The sequence below is a fragment of the Oncorhynchus mykiss genome, chromosome 2 (genome assembly GCF_013265735.2).
Source record: "Oncorhynchus mykiss isolate Arlee chromosome 2, USDA_OmykA_1.1, whole genome shotgun sequence".
NCBI lineage: Eukaryota > Metazoa > Chordata > Actinopteri > Salmoniformes > Salmonidae > Oncorhynchus > Oncorhynchus mykiss.
In genome coordinates, this window is record NC_048566.1 from 70,370,715 (window position 1) to 70,394,428 (window position 23,714).

General features: G+C 43.4%; 1 protein-coding gene and 1 pseudogene across 1 annotated transcript; both read left to right on the forward strand.

Moving 5' to 3' along the window:
- The first annotated feature begins 278 nt into the window (after window positions 1–278).
- On the forward strand, window positions 279–7,217 carry LOC110495172 (membrane-bound transcription factor site-1 protease). The gene is made up of 5 exons (XM_021570505.2): window positions 279–421; window positions 2,168–2,292; window positions 6,396–6,605; window positions 6,948–7,050; window positions 7,205–7,217. The coding sequence occupies exons 2-5, from the start codon at window positions 2,226–2,228 to the stop codon at window positions 7,215–7,217; spliced, it is 393 nt and encodes a 130-aa protein (XP_021426180.1). The 5' UTR covers window positions 279–421; window positions 2,168–2,225.
- Window positions 7,218–7,398: 181 nt separating this feature from the next.
- LOC110501837 lies at window positions 7,399–18,129 on the forward strand (annotated as a pseudogene).
- The last annotated feature ends 5,585 nt before the right edge of the window (window positions 18,130–23,714 follow it).

Sequence of the window (23,714 nt, forward strand, 5' to 3'; positions counted from 1 at the left end):
CCTTTAGGGTGATGGCATGAGGTAGGAATAAATACATTTAATTAGTGGAGTAGGGGGGTGTTCATTTATTTGATGTAGTTTTGAAATTAGTGAGTATAGTATTAGATGGTAGGGTATTTATTTAGTAAATTATTATATTTCAAGTAAAGTATAAGGGGGTTTGGGAATGCAACAAATTGGATGCCAACCGCCGTTAAACCTCATGAGAAGAAGTGCAATCTGCATCCCATCCAGCAGGCAGGGCTAGATAGCTCATGTCTCAGCCTGGCGTAGAGGCGTCTCTGTTGCTGCTGAATGATGATGGTTAGCTATCTGAACGTCAGTGTTCTGCGGCTGTGAAGTTATTGCTTTTGTTTGAGACCAAGCCAGCTACCAATCTCATACAATATTATATCAAATGATTCAGGCTGGCAAATTAAAAGTGAGTATATCTGTCAACCAGGTAAATGATAACGTTAGCTAAGCTAACTGCGTTTCACGCGACGAGAGAAACTCATATGTTGACACTGTCGGCTAGATAACTAGTTATCTAGCTATCTAATAGCGGGCTAGACAGCCAGTGGAATGTATTTTATCAAAATGCTTAATTGGTTAGTTAGTTAGTTGACTGGCAACAGTGAGCTTTACAGCGTCGCTCCGCAAACAGCGTATTGTTGGGAACTTCAGTGCGTTTTAGCAAACTTAGCTCTGGTGTGGTAGCGGTAAGCTATGTAGAAAATATAATCACACCATCTCATTTAGCAGACACTTTTATTAAAAACGACTTAGTCATACGTGCATACATTTTATGGATGGTCCCGGGAATCAAGCCCACTACCCTGTCCCCTTACGAAAAAAGATTGCAGCTGGAGTGAAGTAACGTATAATTAGTAATGGGGAGTCGACTCAAATCGATTCCTCGACTCCTTATCCGTCGAATCACGGTGTCGACTCCTAAGATTCAGTATTTTTTTTGCAACGGAGGGATCTATTTTCTGTAGCCTACTTCAAGAACACAAACTCTTGCGTCTTTCACAGCAAAGAAAGACCGGGCTAGGAGGGAGAGAGATGGGAAGGTCACAGCCAGGCATATCGGCCACCAGGTACAGTCAGAACCGTGCATCGGTAATCAAAAATATTTAGTCTATCGCAATGCTGTATTTCGCAATTTCTGGTGTTTTAATGACTCGCGCAAATTCAGTAAAGTAGGGGCTATCAATGAGTATGCTGAGTTATTCTACACACAAGACCGAATAAAAAAATTCATTGAGGTAATAAAGCTGCATACAAACATGGTCTATTTGTTGCTTTCTTGAGTAATGCAACTCTAAAATACAGGTGTTTCAGCCTAGCTCAGTACTTTCTGTAGTGGTGGGGCAGCCAGCGGAAAATACGGAGCGTAAGGGTGGTAATGTTCTCTAGTTGCGCCGTGATTGGCTCAGTGTTCCCACTCATGGGGACACTGTCAGTGCAAAATCTATGGGGAGAGCTAAAAAATTCAAGCCCCTTGGATGCTGCCAAATAGTTACATTAGAAGTGCCCATCCAAGAAGGCTCAAGGTAATTGGCCAAAGATAAAATTAAGTCAAATCATATCTACATTAGCTTTGATTGTCAACATCATGCTTTCAAAATATTAGCTAGCAATCTAGCAGTCATTATCATGAATCAAGTCGACAATCTACTGACATCCATTACAATCATTGTCATATGAAAAATAATTAAGAGGAATTATAGATTAAACGTATCGGTGCTCATCGGCCATTGGACATAAACATTACACAAGTTGGAAATTGCAAATTCAACAATGGGTAGTTTGGAAGGAATCAGTGGCTAACTGCAAGCGTTGCAAAGCAATCACTAGCCTGCTATTCAGTGGAGTGGGTGTGGTCCCAAGTCTCAGTTTAAGGGTCTCGTTTCCAAGCTTAAAAGGATAAACATTCAACATTGGCTATGCTGTCAATCCAGCATGCCGTGCTCAAAACAACTGGAAACCACGAACTGGGAAATCTGATTTTAGTGAGTTCAAAACAACTGGGAACTCGAGAGAAAAAAAAGAGCTCCGACTGGGAAAATACGTTTTGAACGGTCATCCAACTAGGAATTGCAAGTCAGGAACTCTGGCCTCTTTCTAGAGCTCCGACCTGAAGATCACTGACGTCATCATGATTCAACCTTGTTTTTTTCAGTTCCCAGTTGTTTTGAAAGCACCGTAAGTCTAGAGAATGCCAACTTTGACCAAGTCTGATGACAGAATTTGCCCACGGCGGACCGCCATGCCACCTTCCTGTTCAAGTGAGCACATCACAACAAGGTGAGTCCAAAAATGCCTTGTATGCTGCTGCATAAATTATGTAATATGCCCAGGAGATATATATACTGTCTGTAGCTAAGAAAGCAATACTAAGTGTATGTTGTGTAGTAAGCTGTTAGTAGCTCGTGCATCACCCTAATAATTTGGTCACATATAGCCTGTTTTAGAGAAATTTAATAATTGAATAGTGTAAGAGCTTTCATTGTCTGCTTATATGCCCCTTTATTTATCCTAGGTTCTGAGTTGGTGTACAGGGAGAATACTGTAAGAACTGCCCATGTTCTGAATTCTGTTGCTGTACATTTCAAATGTGCTGAACAACCTAGCTCGCTTATTGTCTTAATTTAAATTACGGATTTCCTCTTATCCGCTCGTCAACAGCCAGCCAGGGTTTCATTAAATAAGCTAAAGGCAATACTATTTATTGCACATTTAGGCTTAATAAAAATTTATTTGGCTATGTTCAACTTCAATTTACTGGCACTATGAATAATAGCAGCCATACTCATTGTTAGACTAATATATACTTTTGGTGAATTTACGAGGCATTGCTAGATACAGATTGCAAAAATAAAGCCTATGCGCACCGGTTCTGTCTCTGCCTGCCCCGATTTTCTCCCTCGCAGGCTCCTCTCTCTCTTCGCTGTGAAAAAAACGCTAGTGTGTGTTTTGGTCTTTGGTCTGTTGTTTAGAATAGCTCAGCCTACTAATTGATGGCCCCTACTTTAGTGACATTGCAAGCCAAGAAATTGCGAAATACAACATTGCGGTAGCCTACATCTTTTGATAACCGATGCACAGTTCTGTCTGCCGACATGCCCACCTACAGTATGCTTGGCTGTGCCTTCCCATTTCAATTTAAGGAGCTTTATTGGCATGGGAAACATATGTTTATGTTGCCAAAACAAGTTTAATGGATAATAAACAAATGTGAAATAAACAATATAAATGAACATTAAACATTACACTCACAAATGTTTCAAAGGAATAGAGACATTTCAAATGTTACATTATGTCTGTATACAGTGTTGTAACGATGTGCAAATAGTTATTAACGTAATTCTGGTTGTCACAGTGTACTCTCTGTTTAGGGCCAAATAGCATTCTAGTTTGCTCAGTTTGTTTTGTGTATCTCACTCGCTAGCTTGCTCTTTCTTTGCTGTGAAAGACGCAAGATATCCGCTATCTTGACATCCAGAAATGGGAGTCGATACCGGGAGTCGACGTGCAAGGAATAGAGGAATCTATTCGTTTGGAGTAGACTCCCCACCACTAATCACAGGACCTGTGAGTTTGCAGAAAAACAGCAGGTTTCTAGGGATAATGTGTGCCTGAACAACCAGAAAAAACAATGAAGTCCAAAAACACCACAAAATATCGTCATAATATATGCACAAACTCTACCAGACTTTTTCGGCTAGGACGCATGCTAACTCCTCACCTGATAAAAGAACATGAAATCACGCTTCTGCTTAATAGCCTACTGAGGCATGGACTGCAATAGTTCGAACATGTCGACCATGTCCTTTTGTGTATAACATGACATTTGTAGGCTACACCAGACAACGGCATTCATCACCGATCAAGGAGTGCAAAGCAGCAGCTGAGTACTGAGCAGCAGCTGAGTACTGAGCAGCAGCTGAGTACTGAGCAGCAGCTGAGTACTGAGCAGCAGCTACGGCAAAAATATCCTGCACATGCACAGAAATCTTTATCTTTAGCCAGGCAAATTGAGTTTCCAGAAAATACAGAACCGCAGCCAATCCATTTATAGTTTTGTTTATATATTTGTTTTTATTTATATTAGTTTCATTTTGAGTTTTCAGATCCATTTTACTTGTATTCATTAAACGTTTTAGAAAAACATTTCTATTTCGTTTTTATATTATTTAGTTTCAGTTTTCGTGTTAGGAACAGAAAGTAGCCTATGCGTGGGAGGCTAGGAGACATTTGTGTTGTATATGTTTTGGGATGTAACTTCTAACAACTTGAAAACATGACTCTTGTCCCAGTTCATTTGCAAAATAGAGTTTTGACCCACATGGTAATGATTCATCTTTATTTTTGCGGACAATTGTTCTAATAGGGGGATGACGTGCCCAGAGGTTTGATGTTGATTTCTCATGTCAGCTCATGTTAACACAAGTGGCTCTAGTCTAATCTGATTTAATGGACCACACACACCACACCGACTGTTGATCTGCCGTTTGTTCGGCACGGTGTATTTTCGGAACCACTCGCTGGTGGACGTCTGACTAATTACATTTGGCACTCAGTTCAGATGTGCTAAGTACTCTCGGGACGGCTAATGCTACCAGTGTGTCCAAGCCTTTACAGCCCTATTTTTAACCCAGCAGACTGTTCCCAGCCGGAGCCTGAACTAGTTGTTTGGGTCTCAGAAAGGCCCATCTGATGTGCACAATGGGAGGGAGAGAGCTGTCCATATATTCCAAGAAAAGGCTGCCTTAGTGGTATAATGTCTCTGTCTTTGGAGGGGTCGTGGCTGAAGGGTCTATACCTCAGGACACCGAAGGGAAATTAAACCCCACCTGTCCAGGGTCTGGGATTTAGAGGGTGGGGTTTTAAGGCTCCTGACCTATCCCAATGATGAGGGATTTTTTTCCCTTGGGGCATTACCCCAGATTTCTGGTTTCCTTGCAAGAGTAGAAGTCCAATACGTCAAAAGAGCGTTACCCATGCTTAGAGGTCCCTTTAACCACCCCATTCCGATTTTATGGTGCTTGTAACTACTGAAATTACATTGTACAATAGTTTACCCTTCCAAAACTAGGCTAAATAGAATCTAAGTATACTGAAAAAAAATGCAACATGCAACAATTTCAAAGATTTTACTGAGTTACAGTTCATATAAGGAAATCAGTCAATTGAAATAAATAAAGCCCTAATCTATGGATATCACATGACTGGGCAGGAGCCCGGCTTTTCTTGTTTTAACTGATCCACATACTTTACGCTTTGTCATATGGACTGTCCCCATATCCCACGTGTGTGTCAAGTCGTATAGCTGCCCCCCGGTCATGTTTTTCTGTGTTTGATCACCCCCCTGGTAAACTCACCATGTTCTTGTCCCTTACTTGAAACTGTTCGATATCACATGTCCACTCACCAATCTGCTCCCATACACACAGACTCCTTTCAATCAGAGGTAAATTGATGCTTATTTTATCTCTGCTACACAGTAGCTTTAGTTTGGTCAGTGTGCTTTTGTTTCAGTGCTCTGTTCCTTCAATGTGTTTTGATGTTTAGCAGGGATCATATATCATGCAGCACCTACCTCCTAACCAGAAGTGGGGCAGCTCCAGAGCACTGTTTGTGCCCGGGGGTTGGTAGAAACTCCTCTCAGGAACTGGGTTGGAATGAGAGTGCTGTGTCATGGCACATTGGAGCCCCCTCCACCCCAGAGCCCTAAATAGTCGTCCTCCTCCCACCACCTAGTCTGCATCTGTAGTGCAGGAATCACTCACCACCACAATGACCATGCTGCACTACAAACCAAGACCAGTACCACTAACTGCCATCAATTTAAACATGATGTAATTGAAAGGGAACATTTTAAAATGAACTTGATGGAAGGGGAGTGCACTTAAAATCACAGTACTCTCCGTGTGATGCGAGTTGATGAACCATTTCATAGTTTTCAGTGATGTTTTATTCAATTGACATTAATCAGACTAAAGTTATCTCCACAGGTTGACCTCCTGGATCCATTTAGAGGTGGTAATAATTATGAGTAGACAGTGGCGGTATCATAATCTAGAGATCAGTGGTGCTTGTTAGTCACCCACCACCATCTCCTATATCTTGTCTCTGAATATTGTAATGGTCTGGTCACGGAGTGCTGTTTCATTTGGAACCCAATCAAGTTCAATGAACTCATGTATTCTTCATGATAAACTAAATTCAGTAGCTCGTTAACATGCAGATTATTTTAAATGAGAACAAAAGAGGTTACTTCACTGAATGCAGAATAGAGAGATTTCACATCACTTTGGGGAGCTATGAATTTCTCTCAATATTGCGCATTGCTTTTTCAGCAACGATTGTTCTTGACGTTTTCCTCTCTTGTCATCCCTGCCTGTCAGCGCCGGACCCTGGGGAACCCTGCAACAATGACACCCGCTGGACCCAGAAGTGTCAGTCGTCCCGGCCGCTGCACCGGACTAGCCTGTCTCTGGCCTTGGGCTTCTGGCACGCCACGGGCCGCCACTCCAGCCGAAGGCTAATGAGAGCCATCCCCCGACACGTGGCCCAGATACTGCAGGCTGATGTCCTCTGGCAATTGGGACACACCGGTGAGGACAGACAGCACTGTGTCTGTCTGGTTAATAACAGGTTGTGTGTAAACAGTTGAATGGGTGTATTTGTAGTTGTTTACATTAACGTGTCTTATGTACATGTTGTAGTTTGTGTACATTTATTTGCTGGTTGATTCTAGCTGTCCGTATTCTCTGTGTAGGTTCCGGAGTGAAGGTGGCTGTTTTTGACACAGGACTCATCGAAAATCATCCACATTTTAAAAATGTAGGATCATGGGTACTAAGTGAACCCTGTCCTCTCCTTGTGCTTTAGTAATGTGATCTGTTTCTGTGCTGTGGCCATTGACACTAAGTTTGGCCTCGTCCTTCTCTCTCCAGGGCTGGGACATGGTACTTTTGTGGCAGGGGTCATTACCAGCATGCGAGAGTGCCAGGGCTTTGCCCCTGACTCTGAGCTTCAGAGTGTTCACCCAACAATCAGGTCTCCTACACCTCTTGGTTCCTGGATGCCTTTAACTATGCCATTCTGAAGAAGATTGATGTCTTAAACCTCAGCGTTGTTGATAATGTGAATAATTAAGAATCCCAAAAGCATTTAGTTTCTTTTGCTGAAAATGTGTGTTTGTGTGTGCCAGGTTTGGGAGCTGACTGCTAACAGAGTGATCATGGTCTCTGCCATTGGGAATGCTGGACCAATATATGGGTGTGTTCTGACACCGAGAGGAGGTGTGGTGGTCAAAAGGGCGTAGCATTGATTATTACAAGATACAGATTTGTTTAAAGGAAAGCCAAGATGAAAATGTATGTAAAATAATAATTACAATTCCATATGTATCCTAGTACCCTGAACAATCCAGCAGATCAGATGGATGTGATTGGGGTCGGTGGGATAGATTTTGAGGACAACGTTGCCAGGTTCTCCTCACGGGGGATGACTACATGGGTACGTCTCAATCCCAGCATAACCCTGAATAACCTCTCAAATGTCTATCTCGGTGTACTCTTACCTTTCACAGTAATAGTAAACTGAACTCTGTTTCTCAGCCTACCTGTTATCAGTTCCACACTAGACATCTAACCCTGTGATCTGCAGCCCCCGTCTCTGACACTGAGATAGAGGAATTGGATGTGTTCAGACCGTATGGCAGCATATGGCACTCCAAAACCTTTTTTTTCTTCTGTGGGACATATAAATGAGGAATGCAAACATGGTCATATCTCAGTTTACTTACAGTGCTGCCTACTCCTGATCATTAGTTTTTCAAATAATATGAGCAAAAAATATTTTGCTTTGTCTGGGACTCTAAACCAGACAAGATAAAGCGTGCCCATCTATTTAATGAATATGAACTGGGTGGGTTGAGATTATTAAATATAAAAAGCACTAAACCTTAATCAAAACATTTCAAATGAAGCCTAAATGGTTCTCAAGTAGATTACTAAGAAAAGCTCATCCATTGTTTAAAAATTGCCTTTATGCCTTTGTGCAGATTGCCATGTCTCATTTTCGATTAATTGATTATTAAAGGATACAACCCTACCAAGCTGCACTGCTTCTTGACACACTGCTCACTTAAGCCAGCCACACCAATGTGTCGGAGGAAACACCGTACATGCGCCTGGCCCGCTAAAAGGAGTCGCTAGAGTGTGATGGAACAAGGACACCCCGGTCGGCCAAACCCTCCCCTAACCCGGACGACGCTGGGCCAATTGTGCACCGCCTCATGGGTCTCCTGGTCACGGCTAGCTGTGACACAGCCTGGGATCGAACCCGGGTCTGCAGTCTAAGTAAAAGTATTTTTCTTCAACTCGTATTTGTGGATACTATTCGATAGATTAAAATATCACAGCATAGTTGAAAGATGTATGAAAATCTGAAGAGGGTGGCCAGCAGAGATCGGTGGGATGGGCTGAGGGAAGCTGTGGATTTGGAGACAAGTGGGAGTGGAGTTAGAATGACGGTCAAAGATAAGTGAAAAAAAAGTTTGTTTGCCTGAGGCTGATGCCACGCAAGTGTTTGTACGCGTGTACACATATGGAGAATGGATTTTTTTTTTTTCAGGGGGGTCTCAATGGTTGTGGGGGGGGGATCTTGGAGGGCTGGCGGTTGGGATCTTGAGGAAGGTTTTTGACCTTGTGGGAGATTTGTTGACGTGCCCATAAGCAGGGCGTTGCTTCTGTGGGTCGCTCTGAATGGGAATCTGTTAGATGACTGAATGTAAATGTTGAGCGGCTTCGCTGCAAGTGTCTTTTTCTCCCATGTTCTCTTTCCCCTATACTCTTTATTCAACATGATTCTCTCTGCCTGCTGTTTTAGGATGGTGTGTGTAATCGAGTGTTTTGCATGCATAAAGGTGCCAAAGCAAACAACCAAAAGGCCACCAAGATACACAACAAAATCTGTAAAGGTGTCTGTATGGAGAGAGTCTTCTCCATGAATGGGGAAGTGGCGTATTTATCCTGGGACACACCGGGCCCAGGTGTTTCCCATGTAGCTGACGACCCTCCCAACTCCGCCCACCGGCATCCTAATAAGGAAACAAGAACAAAGAGAATACGGCAGACAGGGTGGGAGGGTCGTCACAATCTCTACCTTAACAGGTGAATTTATGTTCATGTGTGAGAAAAAGTCTCTTGTTCCTTGCCTGGCTGTCTACACCTGGCCCCTCCCTCCCGCATGCTCTTCACTCTCCCCCACTCATACACAATATATTATTCATGGTCAAACTTTGCTTTATGAGAGAGACGTTGCTGCTTTTTATCTGTGAGCAGAATAACTTCAGAACATACTCTAACAAGAAGTGGCTGCTGCATTACCTACCAGAGGCATTATTAGTGTCCCAGGCCAGCTCATAGCCTGTGGCAAAAATGAAGGGACACGAACAACAGATATAGGCCAATCAAAAAGGTTCTTTATTTTAAACCAAAAACGATTAACTTTAAACAAAGAAAAAGGAATGAGGTGTGAAAGTATCATAATGTAGGGTGTATGTAAAGTGCAGGGATGCGTGAATCTGTGTGTGTGAATGACTGAGTGAAAACTACGAAGGAACAAACAAAACAGGATCATACCTGGAGGAGCAGAGAGAGAGACAAGAGTGGTTAGTGAAGCAGTTTAAATACCCTGAGCCCAGGTGGCTCCAATTACTAACGAGCCTCCTCTGCCTTCAGGAGGAACTGCCCCTGCAATGCAGAGGAGGGGCCGTGACGTTAGTTTCTACTGAAATGCTGAAATATGGCTAATGGTGAACATTCTTCTATACTCTGCCAGCAGTTCACTCAATTTATTTGGTTCAATAATTACCATTACAACACATCTCAATGGGTTGTCATACATCTTGTCTGTAAACATTATGCTACAGTCTGGTGTATAGGCCTAGTAGCATTAAAGCATTTGATTGATAAGTTAGTCTACTTGTCCTGCAGTTTCTGAAGGAGACAGCTTACCCAGCAGCATTTCTTTAAGAGACCATGAACACCTCTGTCGTGGAAATTTCCTCTATTTACCAAATCATGGGAGCAAACCACACACACAAGTTAGAGTTAGTTATCAAAGTCCATCTTTAATTATATGAGCTCTATCACAACCCTGTGACTCTCAGATTGATTCAGTGTCTCCCAGTGAATCCTCTGAGAGCCCCCTTACAATGCAACTGAGTTCCTTTAATAGCAAAGACACACATAGTCAGACAGCATAGACATAACTCATCGTTCAGCTTTGTCTCCTTTCCCAAACCCAGAACCATAAACCAATCCTCCATTACAACAGGCATATATCAAATTGTCATTTAGATACAACCCACTCTAAATACAAACTCCTGGACAAACTCACGGAGAGGAGGGTGAGGCTATAGGTTAAGATAGAAACAACATAAGAGGGAGCATAGAATGATTCCAGACACTGCAACCTTCCTTTCCCCACTATGGGAAAGGTAGAGAGTGAAAGATATGTTTACACATGATGACACTTTGACCTCTCCCCTCTCAGCGGCCCAGGCAACTTAGTTTTGACATAGAACAGATAACTGCAACCTCACCACAGAATTACACAAAAATACCATTCTGATGAGAATTAACTTACACATATTTGATGAATATAAAACATCTTACATATGTTACCAACAAATTCTAAATCTTCCCTAACACCTCATTCGCAGGGTTAGTGACAAACTAAGAGTTATCGGCTGAATTGAAACAATTGTTTTCAGGTTCAAGATGCAGTTACAATTTAACAGAAAGACTGTTTGTATGCAAGTGGTCTTTGGGATAAATGAAATCGATAGATATCCTTCACTTCAAAACAACAAGGACACAGACATTTAACAGAATCAATCTACTTTCCATCCAGGGAAGGAGCTGGCACACTTTCACTTATCTCCACTTATGTTTGTCTCTTAAGATCCAGACTGAGTTTAATTCTCACGTCTCAAATGGGTTTATTGTACCTAAATCTCCGTCTGTCTGTTTCTAAAACCTCATCCCTCTCTTTCTCATAGCAAGCTGTTGAGTCCAATGGAAGCTCTGCTTTTTATTCCTCATCTTTATTGATCATTGAAACATAATGCAAAGTTAATGTAATAGTTGTTAACCAAGCTGTGTCCTCCTACAGCACGGTGTTGAACAGAGAGCTGGTGAACCCAGCCAGTATGAAGCAGGCTCTGATCACCTCAGCACGGAGGCTCTCTGGACTCAACATGTTTGAATAGGGCCACGGAAAACTGGACCTTATCAGAGCCTACCAGATCCTCAACCGCTACAAACCCCAGGCCAGGTACTGCACACACTCCGCACGCTCATCATACACTTTGTTTTACATAGTATTCACTTTGTTATATGTTCACTCTTTTCAATTCTTGAAAGGTACTAGCAGTGTCCAGCAGTCCTCTTTCAAAACTCTGACCTGATCCTGTTTGTCTTTAGTCTCAATGTCCCTACATGTGGCCTTACTGCTCCCAGCCCATCTACTACGGTGGCATGCCCACCATCGTCAACGTCACCATCCTCATTGGCATGGGTGTGACGGGGAGGATTTTGGACAAGTTACTTTTGTATTGAAGGCTTTAGGTCTCATGTCAAACATAAATAATATAAATTGATCTGACATGCTGTGTTTTCTTTTTGTGTCATCCTCCCGTTTGTTGACATTTTCCTTTCTTGTGCTCTCCAGCCCATCTGGCAGCCTTACCTACCACAGAATGGTGACCACATTGATGTGGCAGTCTCCTATTCGCCAGTCCTCTGGCCCTGGGCTGGAGACCTGGCAGACTCCATCTCTGTCGCCAAGAAATCTGCATCATAGGAGGGGATTGCCCAGGGTCATGTGATGGTGACCGTGTCTTCGCCTGTTGGGAATAATGTAAGTAATAACCAGGATATGTTTTGCGTAGTTACCGTATCTCACCATTGACTTTTATTTATTTTTGTTATTTCTGTAATCTCACACTGCCATCCTCTAATGTAGATTTATAACCAGAGAGCACAATATTTAGATACTACTGTTAGAGTTAGCAAGCTACCTACTAGCAAAGTAACTTGCTGTATCCTGGGTCAATGGTTCAATGTCCTGACCCTCAATGTTATCTAATTCCTCAGTCTGAGGTGGATGGGGAGATGACCTCTATGGTTAAATTGCCAGTCAAGGTGAAGATAGTGCCCACTCCTCCTCGTAGTAAGAGGGTTCTGTGGGACCAGTACCACAACCTGCGCTATCCGCCTGGCTACTTCCCACGAGATAACCTGCGCATGAAGAATGACCCACTGTACTGGTGAGTTCTTTGGGCAACTATTTAGCTCTGTATCACTGTTTAGTTTTAAGAGAGAAGATTAGGCTGTTTGGGGTCATTGCAGTGCAACTCTTAAAACGTGCCTATAGAGGGTGCCATATAAGAGCAAGCCAGACCTTTTTCCCCTTTACAATCATTGCTTTTTTTTGTGATTGGTGTCTTGATATTGGCTTTGTCTGAATAATTTGTAGGAATGGAGAATACATTCACACCAACTTCAGGGACATGTACCAGCACCTGAGGAGCATGGGTTATTTTGTGGAGGTTCTGGGTGCACCCATCACCTGCTTTGATGCTAGTCAATATGGTGGCTGTCTTTGTCAGTTGATTGTCATCTAACATATTTTAGAGCGGGATATGGGGGAGCAGCACATGAATGAATGGCTTATCATGTTGTCATTGCTTACAGCAAAAGTTCCAGTGCCTCCCATGCACAGCAGAGCTTGTTTTTCTGTATCTGGTCTCGGCCTGACATTTCCTGTGTGTGTTTAGGGACATTGATGATGGTGGACAGTGAAGAGGAGTACTTTCCAGAGGAGATAACCAAGCTGCAGCGAGACATTGATTGTCTCTCATCAAGGGACTGTCTCTCATTGTCTTCAGTGACTGGTACAACATTTCTGTCACGAGGAAAGTCAAGTTCTACGATGAAAACACCAGGTAGGTATTATAACCCCACTTTGTATCTTCTCTGAATCTCTCGTCTTAAAGTCCTCATTAAAACATCAATGGACAGACAGGGCGTCAAGCCTCCGCATAGCCTGTGTCAATAGGGGATGGCGGTAGCTTCGAGGTTAGAGGAGTGGGACATCAACCAGAGGGTTGCCGGTTCGAATGCCAGTGCTGATGGGGTGTAAAATCAGGCGCGAGAATTAATAAAAATGTTAGACTACCACACTTTGATTTAGTAGGACCAGTATGAACATAATAAGAAATCCATCGCAGATCTGACTTGCAAAGACTAGGCTGCATTATCATATACCCCAGATTTCTCGCTTCAGAGCGGTCTATGGTAACCTCATAAACAATTAATTTAGACGCAGCGTTTGTTTGATACAGGTGTTTATTTGCTGAAATGTGTGCCAATGCCCAGCATATTAGCATAGACATGACATCAGTCAAAACAAGACATGGTATCAATAACGAGACGAGCTGAAATGAGCCATTGAAGATTCCTCCCATGTCATTGTTGCTAGCTATCTGACCATCCAGAATCATAGCAACACACTGCCCCATCAATGCGTGCACATCGTTTTCGTGACGTCAGCTAACCCATCTGTTTTAGAATTGGCCTTTCATTTGTATCCCCTCTCATTGGTTTAATATGTTCTCCTCAGGCAATGGTGGATGCCAGACACAGGGGGCGCCAACGTGCCAGCTCTGAATGATCTGATCTCTGTATGGAGGATGGCCTTCAGTGATGGGCACTATGAGGGAGACTTCACCATGGCAGACCACGACAGTAAGAACACACGCGCTCACACAACCTCATTTACTCGCTGTGTCACTCATTTGTGTGTAAATCTAGAAAATGAATCAAGGTGAGATGGATTAATAAATGTTATATTATTTAGTGTAATGTTTAAACTCATCTGTCTCCTCAGTGTACTATGAATCAGGCTGCAGTATTGCAACGTTTCCAGGACATGGGATTGTGTTTGCAATACCTTGATCCTTTAGGGTCTTGGCAAACACCCACTTCCACCTGACAGCTGTTACCATGGAGATGTGCTGTATATTCTTGTGTTTCTCTCCTTTCTCTTGTCTTTCTCACATATTCACCCCCCCTCTTCTTTTTCTTCCTAAGGGCTGGAGGTCTTGAAGCAGGAGACTGCGATTGTGGAGGGTGTTCCCATACTGGGAATGTACCAAACACTGTCGGATAGCCCTTTACGGAGACTCAAACTGTATAGATGACAGTCACAGACAGAAAGGTAGAGACCCTACCTGCATTTTCAGATATCTAAAACCATATCTGAGAAACTGTCAGTTATTGAAAATGTAATGATTTAAACGTATCTGAAATTATCAGTTGGTATGGTTTTGACTGTTGTCCCCCCCAAATAGATTGTTTCTGGCTACTGGATGCTCTCCTGCAGTACACCTCCTACAGCATGACACCTCCCAGTCTCACCAACTCCAAGAGCAGGGTGGCTCCTCCCACAGGCTCTGACCGCCCCCTGCCAGAGAGACTGGAGGGTAAGACAAAGCCTTCAAACATATCCAGCTCAGCACTTGTTTCAGCTTTACACACCTAGTAGCTATCCTCCTCCAGGGTAATCATCTATATCGGTATTCAAGGGTATTGGAGGCTCACCTGGGAGACCCAAAGCCACACCCACTCCCTGCCTGCCCTCACCTGTCATGGTCCAAGCCACAGCCTCTTAACGAAACGGCACCCAGGTCTGTGCCGATTCTCTAAACCATGTAACAATGCCCCCTACCCCCTGAAGTGTTATTCCATTGTTCATTTCCATCTCCTGCATTTCCTTTCATTTTCTATCAAACACATGGGGAGATTATTTTGAATACACTCAACTGTTAATCTCCTCCATATTGATAAGTAACAGTATCGTAATGTGCATCCATGCCTTTCTTACACAGTAACCTATGGAAGCACCAGAAGCTGCTATCTATTGACATGGACAAAGTGGTGCTGCCCAACAGACCTCAGAAACTACAGACCTCAGGTCCGGCCTCTGTCTCCTGGGGAGAGTGGAGCCTGGGACATCCCTGGAGGTGAGAATACATACCGAGTAGCATTATCACCTGCTCAACAGCACATGTTTCAGAGGTACTGTGTTCTGAGTCTGTTTGTAAAATGCACACAAACTGTTTGAATATCTAAGAGATCTGTTTTTTTGTCTAGTTGTTGTCCATTTTGACAATGCTAATGTGCTGCTTCCTGCCTCCAGAGTTACTAAGTGACCCATGTCATCTCCCCAGGTATAATGCCAGGACGTTACAACCAGGAAGTGGGCCAGACCATCCCCATGTTTGCCTTCCTGGGAGCCATGGTTGTGCTGTCCTTCTTTGTGGTGCAGCTCACCAAATCCAAAAGCAAGCCCAAATGACGGAAACCCAGAGTCAAACGTCCAACTTACTTTCAGCAGCAGCAACAACAACTGGCACCAACAGGCAAGAACCCCACAGTGTGGGGCTGCCTTCCCAACCACCACAGACTATTAAGCCAAAGTACACAAGGCCCTGAACTCTGTAAGACTATGCTGAGATGTTGAGACCGTGTGTGCTTCTGCCTTTGAGTTGGGGCTGTTGGAGAAGATTCATAGGCAGGTTGTTTGACTTTGAAATATGCAGCCTACAAACCCAGTCAATGTTTTCCACAGGATCTTGCCTCCACTCTTCAAAGGGGCTTTTCTTTCCACTGATCAAATGGAGTTTGTTTGAAATGTCTGTCCACTTTTTGTATTTATTGAATCTGCATCGTCCCCCGATTGGCCTCATCTTCCCTGTGTTCTTTTAAAGTCAGATTAATTGGACAATTGATGTACTGATATCCTTATTTAGTACTTCATGTTACGGCGATTACGTGTTGCTTAATTGGTTGTCTTGTTTGTTTTTATATTTTGTATAATGAGCTCTGGTGAGGCATTCTAATACCCATCATGATTTAACTGTTAATGGAGTAGCATTGGCAAACTTTTCAAATTCATTATGAAGTGTAAGCCTTGGTTCCCTTGTTTATCTTTGTAATGTTTGGCATTCAGAAAATTAACAGTTGGGAAATCTGTGTTAAAGTATGTTGAGGAAAGCTACGACATGCAAGACAATCTAAATTTACCCGAAGTTTAAGTGTTCGAATGTCGAAGATGACTCACGCCTCATCTATATACTGCCCCATCCCAAATGGCATGTGAATGATAGGCAGCATCTGAATTGATGAAATTATATTGTTTATCTTTCCCATTCATTTGGCATTGAGCCATGTAGCTGGGTGCCTCGATGGATCTACACAAGAGATGACTATGGACATGGACCCATCTTCACAATAAACCACTTGAGGCCTGAAAGTGGTTTAAGTGTGCTATCAACATATTTGTGGCAACTGAAGATCAGTTTTAACAGCATCTGAAATGTAATCTTCAGCTAAAACGAGATGAATGGCCTTGTCATGTTCTGTCAGCATGAGTGAGTGGTTTATAATACCTCTTGGTAAAATAGCTGTCATCCTAAGTGGCTACATTCTTGATCAATGATCAAATATTTTACCTCAAAGTAAGTCATGGTCAAACAGTTTTCTAAGGACATCTCTTGCATTCATGTACTTTGGTGTTTAAAACTCTGTGTCCCACACAGTGTCATATATATGAAAAGAGTGAATGCACCTGTTGGGATTTTCTACAGAACTGCATTTTTATAAGTGGTTCACATATCAGAATAACCTCGGTAGTGTAATCCCATACCAGAGATGCTAAAACTCCCCATCCCACTATTCTGTCTCAAATTCCATCAGAGCTGTCTGAGGATCAGTTGCCTTGTCGCCCATTCAGTCGCGTCCTTGGTTGTGAAGTAGACTAATTCCATTAAAGGTGATGGGGGCCAGGCGGTTCTGCTAAATCCCCAGCTTGATCCACTTTTAATGGGGGAGAATAGCCTGTGAAAATGTCACTGGTCCCTCTCGGATGACAGCCCACAATGGATGCTAATTACCTGGAGAACATGGGAACTGACCCTGTGATCTGTGGTTGAATGGATTTAAAAAAATCTTGTGGCGTGAAATCACATGCCCTCTTTTCCCTTGGAAAGTTCCCAGCAGCCAGGAAAAGTAGCCAACGATTTCCCCTGCTGACATCTCCGAATATGACAGTCAGCAAATTCATACCTACAGGCTTCACCACCACAGACCTGAAGGGTATTCTATGATTGAAGCTAGATATACTCCGGGTTTTCTAAAGCTAGTCGGCATCAAGTATCTACCCATTCCAGCTCAGGCTTCAGCTGTTCTATGACGAGGGTATTGCTAGTACGATTGCCGCTAACTCCAGCAAGCTTGTAACTGTGCGTGCATGTTGAACGACAAACTCTTCATTGAGACAATGCTGACACCAACACAGGGGCAAGGCAGTGCCACATTTTCATTATTGCCAAAATTATCTTTCAAATTCAGCAGACTATGGTGTGAAAAAGGCTATTAGAAGTGCTGCAGTTTAACCTTGCTTGAGTTAGCGGCAGCCGCATTATCAATATCCACCTTCGTAGTATTGATGAAGCTTGAACGTGAAGTTAACTGAAGCTTGCAAAATGTATAAAAGCTTGAGTAGATCTAGCTTCAATCGTAACATACCCCTCTGGTTGGCAGGGACCTTGGCCCTTTTGATGTACTAGGCCATCCGCTCTCCTTACCACCCTCAGTATCGCTTTGCAGTCATGAGCAGTGCAGTTGCCATACCAAGCGGTGATGCAGCCGGTCAAGATGCTCTCAATGATGCAGCTGTAGAACTTTGAGGATTTGAGGGCCCATCCCAAATATTTTTAGCCTCCTGAGGGGGAAGAGACACGGTCGTGCACTCTTCAAGGGTGTGTGGATCATGTTAAGTCCTTAGTGATGACCATGTTAATTAAGTCCTTGTGATATATATACCCACTTATAAATGCCTCACGTGTTACGTCAATGTTTTTAAACAACCTAAATGTATACTGTATAGCCTGAAGACATGGTTAAAATTATACATTTGATATCATGGATGGTCAGTGCTTGCATCCATAGCTCTGTGAATTTGAGACTGGTTACATAGTTAAATAAAGGTGTTATGAAAACTGGAAATTGCATCTGTAAAGGTTTGTGCACTGTTGCGCCTTCTTCACCACACTGTCTGTGCGAGTGGGCCTTTTCAGTTGGTCCGTGATAGGTACGCAAAGGCTCTTAATTTTCAACCTACACTGCTGTCCTGTCGATGTGGATAGGGGGGTGCTCCCTCTGCTGTTTCCTGAAGTCCAAGATCATCACCTTTGTTTTGACATTGAGTGAGGTTGTTCTCCTGACACCACACTCTGAGTGCCCTCACCTCCTCCCTTTAGGCTGTCTCGTTGTTGGTAATCATGCCCACTAATGTTGTGTCGTCTGCAAACTTGATGACTGAGTTGGAGGCGTGCATGTCCACGCAGTCATGGTTGAAGAGGGAGTACATGAGGGGGCTGAGCACGCACCCTTGTGGGGCCCCAGTGTTGAGGATCAGCGAAGTGGAGATGTTGTTTCTTACCTTCACCACCTGGGGGCGGCCTGTCAAAGTTCAAGACCCAATTGCACAGGGTGGGGTTGAGACCCAGGGCCTCAAGCTTAATGATGAGCTTGGAGGGTATTATGGTGTTTAATGCTGAGCTGTAGTCAATGAACAGCATTCTTACATAGGTATTCCTCTTGTCCAGATGGGATAGGGCAGTGTGATGGCGATTGCATCATCTGTGGACCTGTATGCAAACTGAAGTAGGTCTAGGGTGGCAGGTAAGGTGATATGATCTTTGACGAGTCTGTCAAAGCACTTCATCATGACAGAAGTGAGTGCTATGGGGCCATTTTGTTCAGTTATCTTTGCCTTCTTGGGTACAGGAACAATGTTGGCCATCTTGAAGCATGTGGGGATAGCAGACTGGGATAGGGAGTGATTGAATATGTCCATAAACACACCAACCAGCTGAGAGTGGACCCGGTGTGGTTGTCTGCTGAAATAGCCCATCCGTGACAAGGGCCGATGAGTTGTGCGATCCGAGATGTCATTCTGCACACCACTGTTGTACTGAACCGTTATTTGCCCATTTGTGACCTGCCTGTTAGCTTGCACGGTTCTGGCCATTCTCCTTAGACCTCTCTCATCAACAAGCAGTTTTCACCCACAGGACTGCCGCTGACTGGATGTTTGTCGCACCATTCTCAGTAAACCCTAGACACTGTGGTGCGTGAAGAGGCCGGATGTTTCTGAGAAACTGGAACCGCTGATCATACCACACTCAAAGTCGCTCAGGTCACTCGTTTTGCCCATTCTAACGTTCAGTTGAACAGTAACTGAATGCCTCGATGACAGTTAGCCTGCTTTATATAGCAAGCCGCGTCCACGTGACTCGCTATCCGTAGCGGCAAACCATTTTCGTGAACGGAATAAACTGGCCAGAGTATCTCTCGATCAAACACACACACAGTTCATTCATACAATTGGACAGAACATATCAGAATTCTTGGACTTCAGCTGAGACCCTTTTCTCTTTCCCCATCCTTCAAGGAAAGTCCCTTATTTACACTTCCTGTTAGGCATGATGCTCTCAAGATGTTTCTCAATTTCTCGCATATTGTGTGGTATTACCGAGAGAACACCCCTAGACACTTTCAAATTGGTTGTCCACATCAGACTAATTACTTGTTACCTGTGTGTTTAAATATTGCATCCATCTCACAGAATTCAAATGATTCCTCTACTGCCCTTGCTTTCTCTCCAGGATACATTGGGGCAAGTTGTTTTACTGTTGGCACCAATGCCATGCTGTCAGGTTGCCAAATCAACTACTTAATCCTCCTCATCATAAACTGTGCTCACTCTTGTTCAACTGCCCTTTGATTAAATCGGTTTAATTCAATGTTTAAATTTGCTTCATGTGTGGTTTTTACTGAAAGTTGACAGATGGCACTTGTATGGGGGATGTGGTTGTGGGGGAAGAGAGTGGATAGATGGGTGTCGATGGTTTTGGTTGAAGAAACCTATCCCTCTACCTCCCCTCCTTCTCTTGATAAGTAATACAGTTGAATGTAATTGCTGCATTTTACCTGTGATCCAAAATCAAATAATTTTATAAATTACAAGCTAAGACTAAATGAGATATAATTTGTATTTATGTTGATGGACCCCAGCTACTCTTCCTGGGGTCCAGGAAAAATAAGGCAGTTTATACAATTTTAAAAACATTGCAAATAGGGATGCACAATCTATCGGTGAACATATCGGAATAGGCCGATATTAGCTAAAAATGCCAACATTAGCCTGATGTCTAGTTTAATGCCGATGTGCAAAACCGTTGTCAAAGCTGACGTGCATACCTACGTAACGTAATGACGCCACGCAAAATATTGCCCACAATGTCTGCTGTGTGGATTGAGCAGTCAACAAGTCGAGCAGTCATTTGAAAGAGTAAGAAATGTTCAACTCAAAGGCGAAGTCCATTAACGCCAAAATAATGGAATTCATTGCTCTTGACAATCAACCGTTCTCTGTTGTGATGATGTTGGCATTCGCGACTGGTCAAGCACCGGTGCACACTACCAAGTGCACTATTTTTCAGATGTAGCCCTACTGGAGTTACACAGTAATAGCGTCACTGCTATTAGCTTCACGAAATACTATGGAATGCCATTTGGGTTTTTGCATGTCAAAAAAGATGTCAAACAACACAGTTCTTTCTATTACAGAATGTTGTGTGTTCTGAATTTGCATGTGCAAGCCAAACGCCACCACTACTCTCAGTAGCACTGTCAAAGCTGCACAAAAAAATAAAATGAATGCAAACAAGCAAACACCGGCCACAAACAATGTGTTTACAATACTGCATTGGTAATAAAGCATTATTTGGATGATCGCAACTTCTGGGGTAGCTAGCTTTAGCTTGGGACCTAGCTAGCACCAATCCCACCAGCCTGAAAACAATGACCAGGAGAAACTGCAGTCATTTTCATTAATCTTAGCAATGATTTAGGAATCCTTGTGAGTAAGTATTAGCTTGGTAGCCACTTGTTGTTTGCCTATTGAAATTGAACTTCAGTTCATGAAAATAAATAGAAAGCCAGCTTCTTAACCCTGTTGCCCATAGCTAACTTAATCTAATCTTAGTCTAGTGACGCTCGACCGGAACAGGTAATGTGTTGTGAAGCTAGCAATAATAAGGATTGGGCACAATAGTGGAATTTGCAGTTTGCCTTCAAAATAAAGGTATCTTTTGAAAGTGATGCAGAAGGTTACAATTGGTGGAATCGTGCCATATTTAGACTAGATCATGTTAAACAAGGTTAGAATGTGAAGCAATGAAATGGGGAATCAGTCTACTCAGTGACACCCACAGAACACACTGTGAAGTGTTTATGCAAATATTAGTGTTGTAGCTCTTATCACGGGACTTTGACTGTGTGAAATCCCCTCCCCAGTCAGCCAATTATGTGTATTGACATTCTTATTGCACTGTACAGCTTTACCTAAGGATTGGGGATCAATGAAATGGGGGTATCAGTCCACTCAATACCCAATATTTTTTCCCAACGTCCTCCTCAGAATTATCAGACTACAAAACATCTAAGCAGTATTGTTTTTCCTCAGGAATAGTGTTCAACACACATAGGTTGACAATAAATGCGTCCCATTTCACAGTTGTTTCAGAGTCCCGCAATAAGAGCTATGATGCTAATGTTTTCTGGGTGTCGCTGAGTAGACTGATACCCCATGTCATGGATCCACAATCCACAGGTAAGGCTGTACAGGGAAATGAGTATGCCACCAATGCAATTCTAAAGTATAATACACTGCTCAAAAAAATAAAGGGAACACTAAAATAACATATCCTAGATCTGAATGAATGAAATATTCTTATTAAATACTTTATTATTTACATAGTTGAATGTGCTGACAACAAAATCACACAAAAATGATCAATGGAAATCAAATTTATCAACCCATGGAGGTCTGGATTTGGAGTCACACTCAAGATTAAAGTGGAAAACCACACTACAGGCTGATCCAACTTTGATGTAATGTTCTTAAAACAAGTCAAAATGAGGCTCAGTAGTGTGTGTGGCCTCCATGTGCCTGTATGACCTCCCTACAATGCCTGGGCATGCTCCTGATGAGGTGGCGGATGGTCTCCTGATGTATATCCTCCCAGACCTGGACTAAAGCATCCGCCAACTCCTGGACAGTCTGTGGTGCAACGTGGCGTTGGTGGATGGAGCGAGACATGATGTCCCAGATGTGCTCAATTGGATTCCGGTCTGGGGAACGGGCGGGCCAGTCCATAGCATCAATGCCTTCCTCTTGCAGGAACTGCTGACACACTCCAGCCACATTAGGTCTAGCATTGTCTTGCAATAGGAGGAACCCAGGGCCAACCGCACCAGCATATGGTCTCACAAGGGGTCTGAGGATCTCATCTCGGTACCTAATTGCAGTCAGGCTACCCAACGAGCACATGGAGGGCTGTGCGGCCCCCCAAAGAAATGCCACCCCACCGCCAAACCAGTCATGCTGGAGGGTGTTGCAGGCAGCAGAATGTTCTCCACGGCGTCTCCAGACTCTGTCACGTCTGTCACATGTGTTCAGTGTGAACCTGCTTTCATCTGTGAAGAGCACAGGGCGCCAGTGGCAAATTTGCCAATCTTGGTGTTCTCTGGCAAATGCCAAACATCCTGCACGGTGTTGGGCTGTAAGCACAACCCCCACCTGTGGACGTCGGGCCCTCATACCACCCTCATGGAGTCTGTTTCTGACTGTTTGAGCAGACACATGCACATTTGTGGCCTGCTGGAGGTCATTTTGCAGGGCTCTAGCAGTGCTCCTCCTGCTCCTCCTTGCACAACGGCGGAGGTAGCGGTCCTGCTGCTGGGTTGTTGCCCTCCTACTGCCTCCTCCACGTCTCCTGATGTACTGGCCTGTCTCCTGGTAGCGCCTCCATGCTCTGGACACTATGCTGACAGACACAGCAAACCTTCTCGCCACAGCTCGCCATGTGTCATCCTGGATGAGCTGCACTACCTGAGCCACTTGTGTGGGTTGTAGACTCCGTCTCATGCTACCACTAGAGTGAAAGCACCGCCAGCATTCAAAAGTGACCAAAACATCAGCCAGGAAGCATAGGAACTGAGAAGTGGTCTGTGGTCACCACCTGCAGAACCACTCCTTTATTGGTGGTGTCTTGCTAATTGCCTATCATTTCCACCTGTTGTCTATTCCATTTGCACAACAGCATGTGAAATTTATTGTCAATCAGTGCTGCTTCTTAAGTGGACAGTTTGATTTCACAGAAGTGTGATTGACTTGGAGTTACATTGTGTTGTTTAAGTGTTCCCTTTATCTTTTTGAGCAGTGTACATCCAGTGTGTTTTCAAATTTGTCAAATTAACAAATTGTCCTTTGTTGATTTTATATAACATTCCAACCTTGTTTAGCGTAATCTATTCAATTATGGCATAATTCTACTATTTGTATTCATTTTCCTCACTGTCAATTACATACTTTTATTTTGAAGGCTAACCGCAAAGTCCACTATTGTGGCTAATCCTTATTGTGGCTAGCTTCACATAGATGGGTCTGACCAAATGAGGGTGATTTTAGATGATGACACCTCGCTATATAGCTAGCTAACTATATCTACTGAA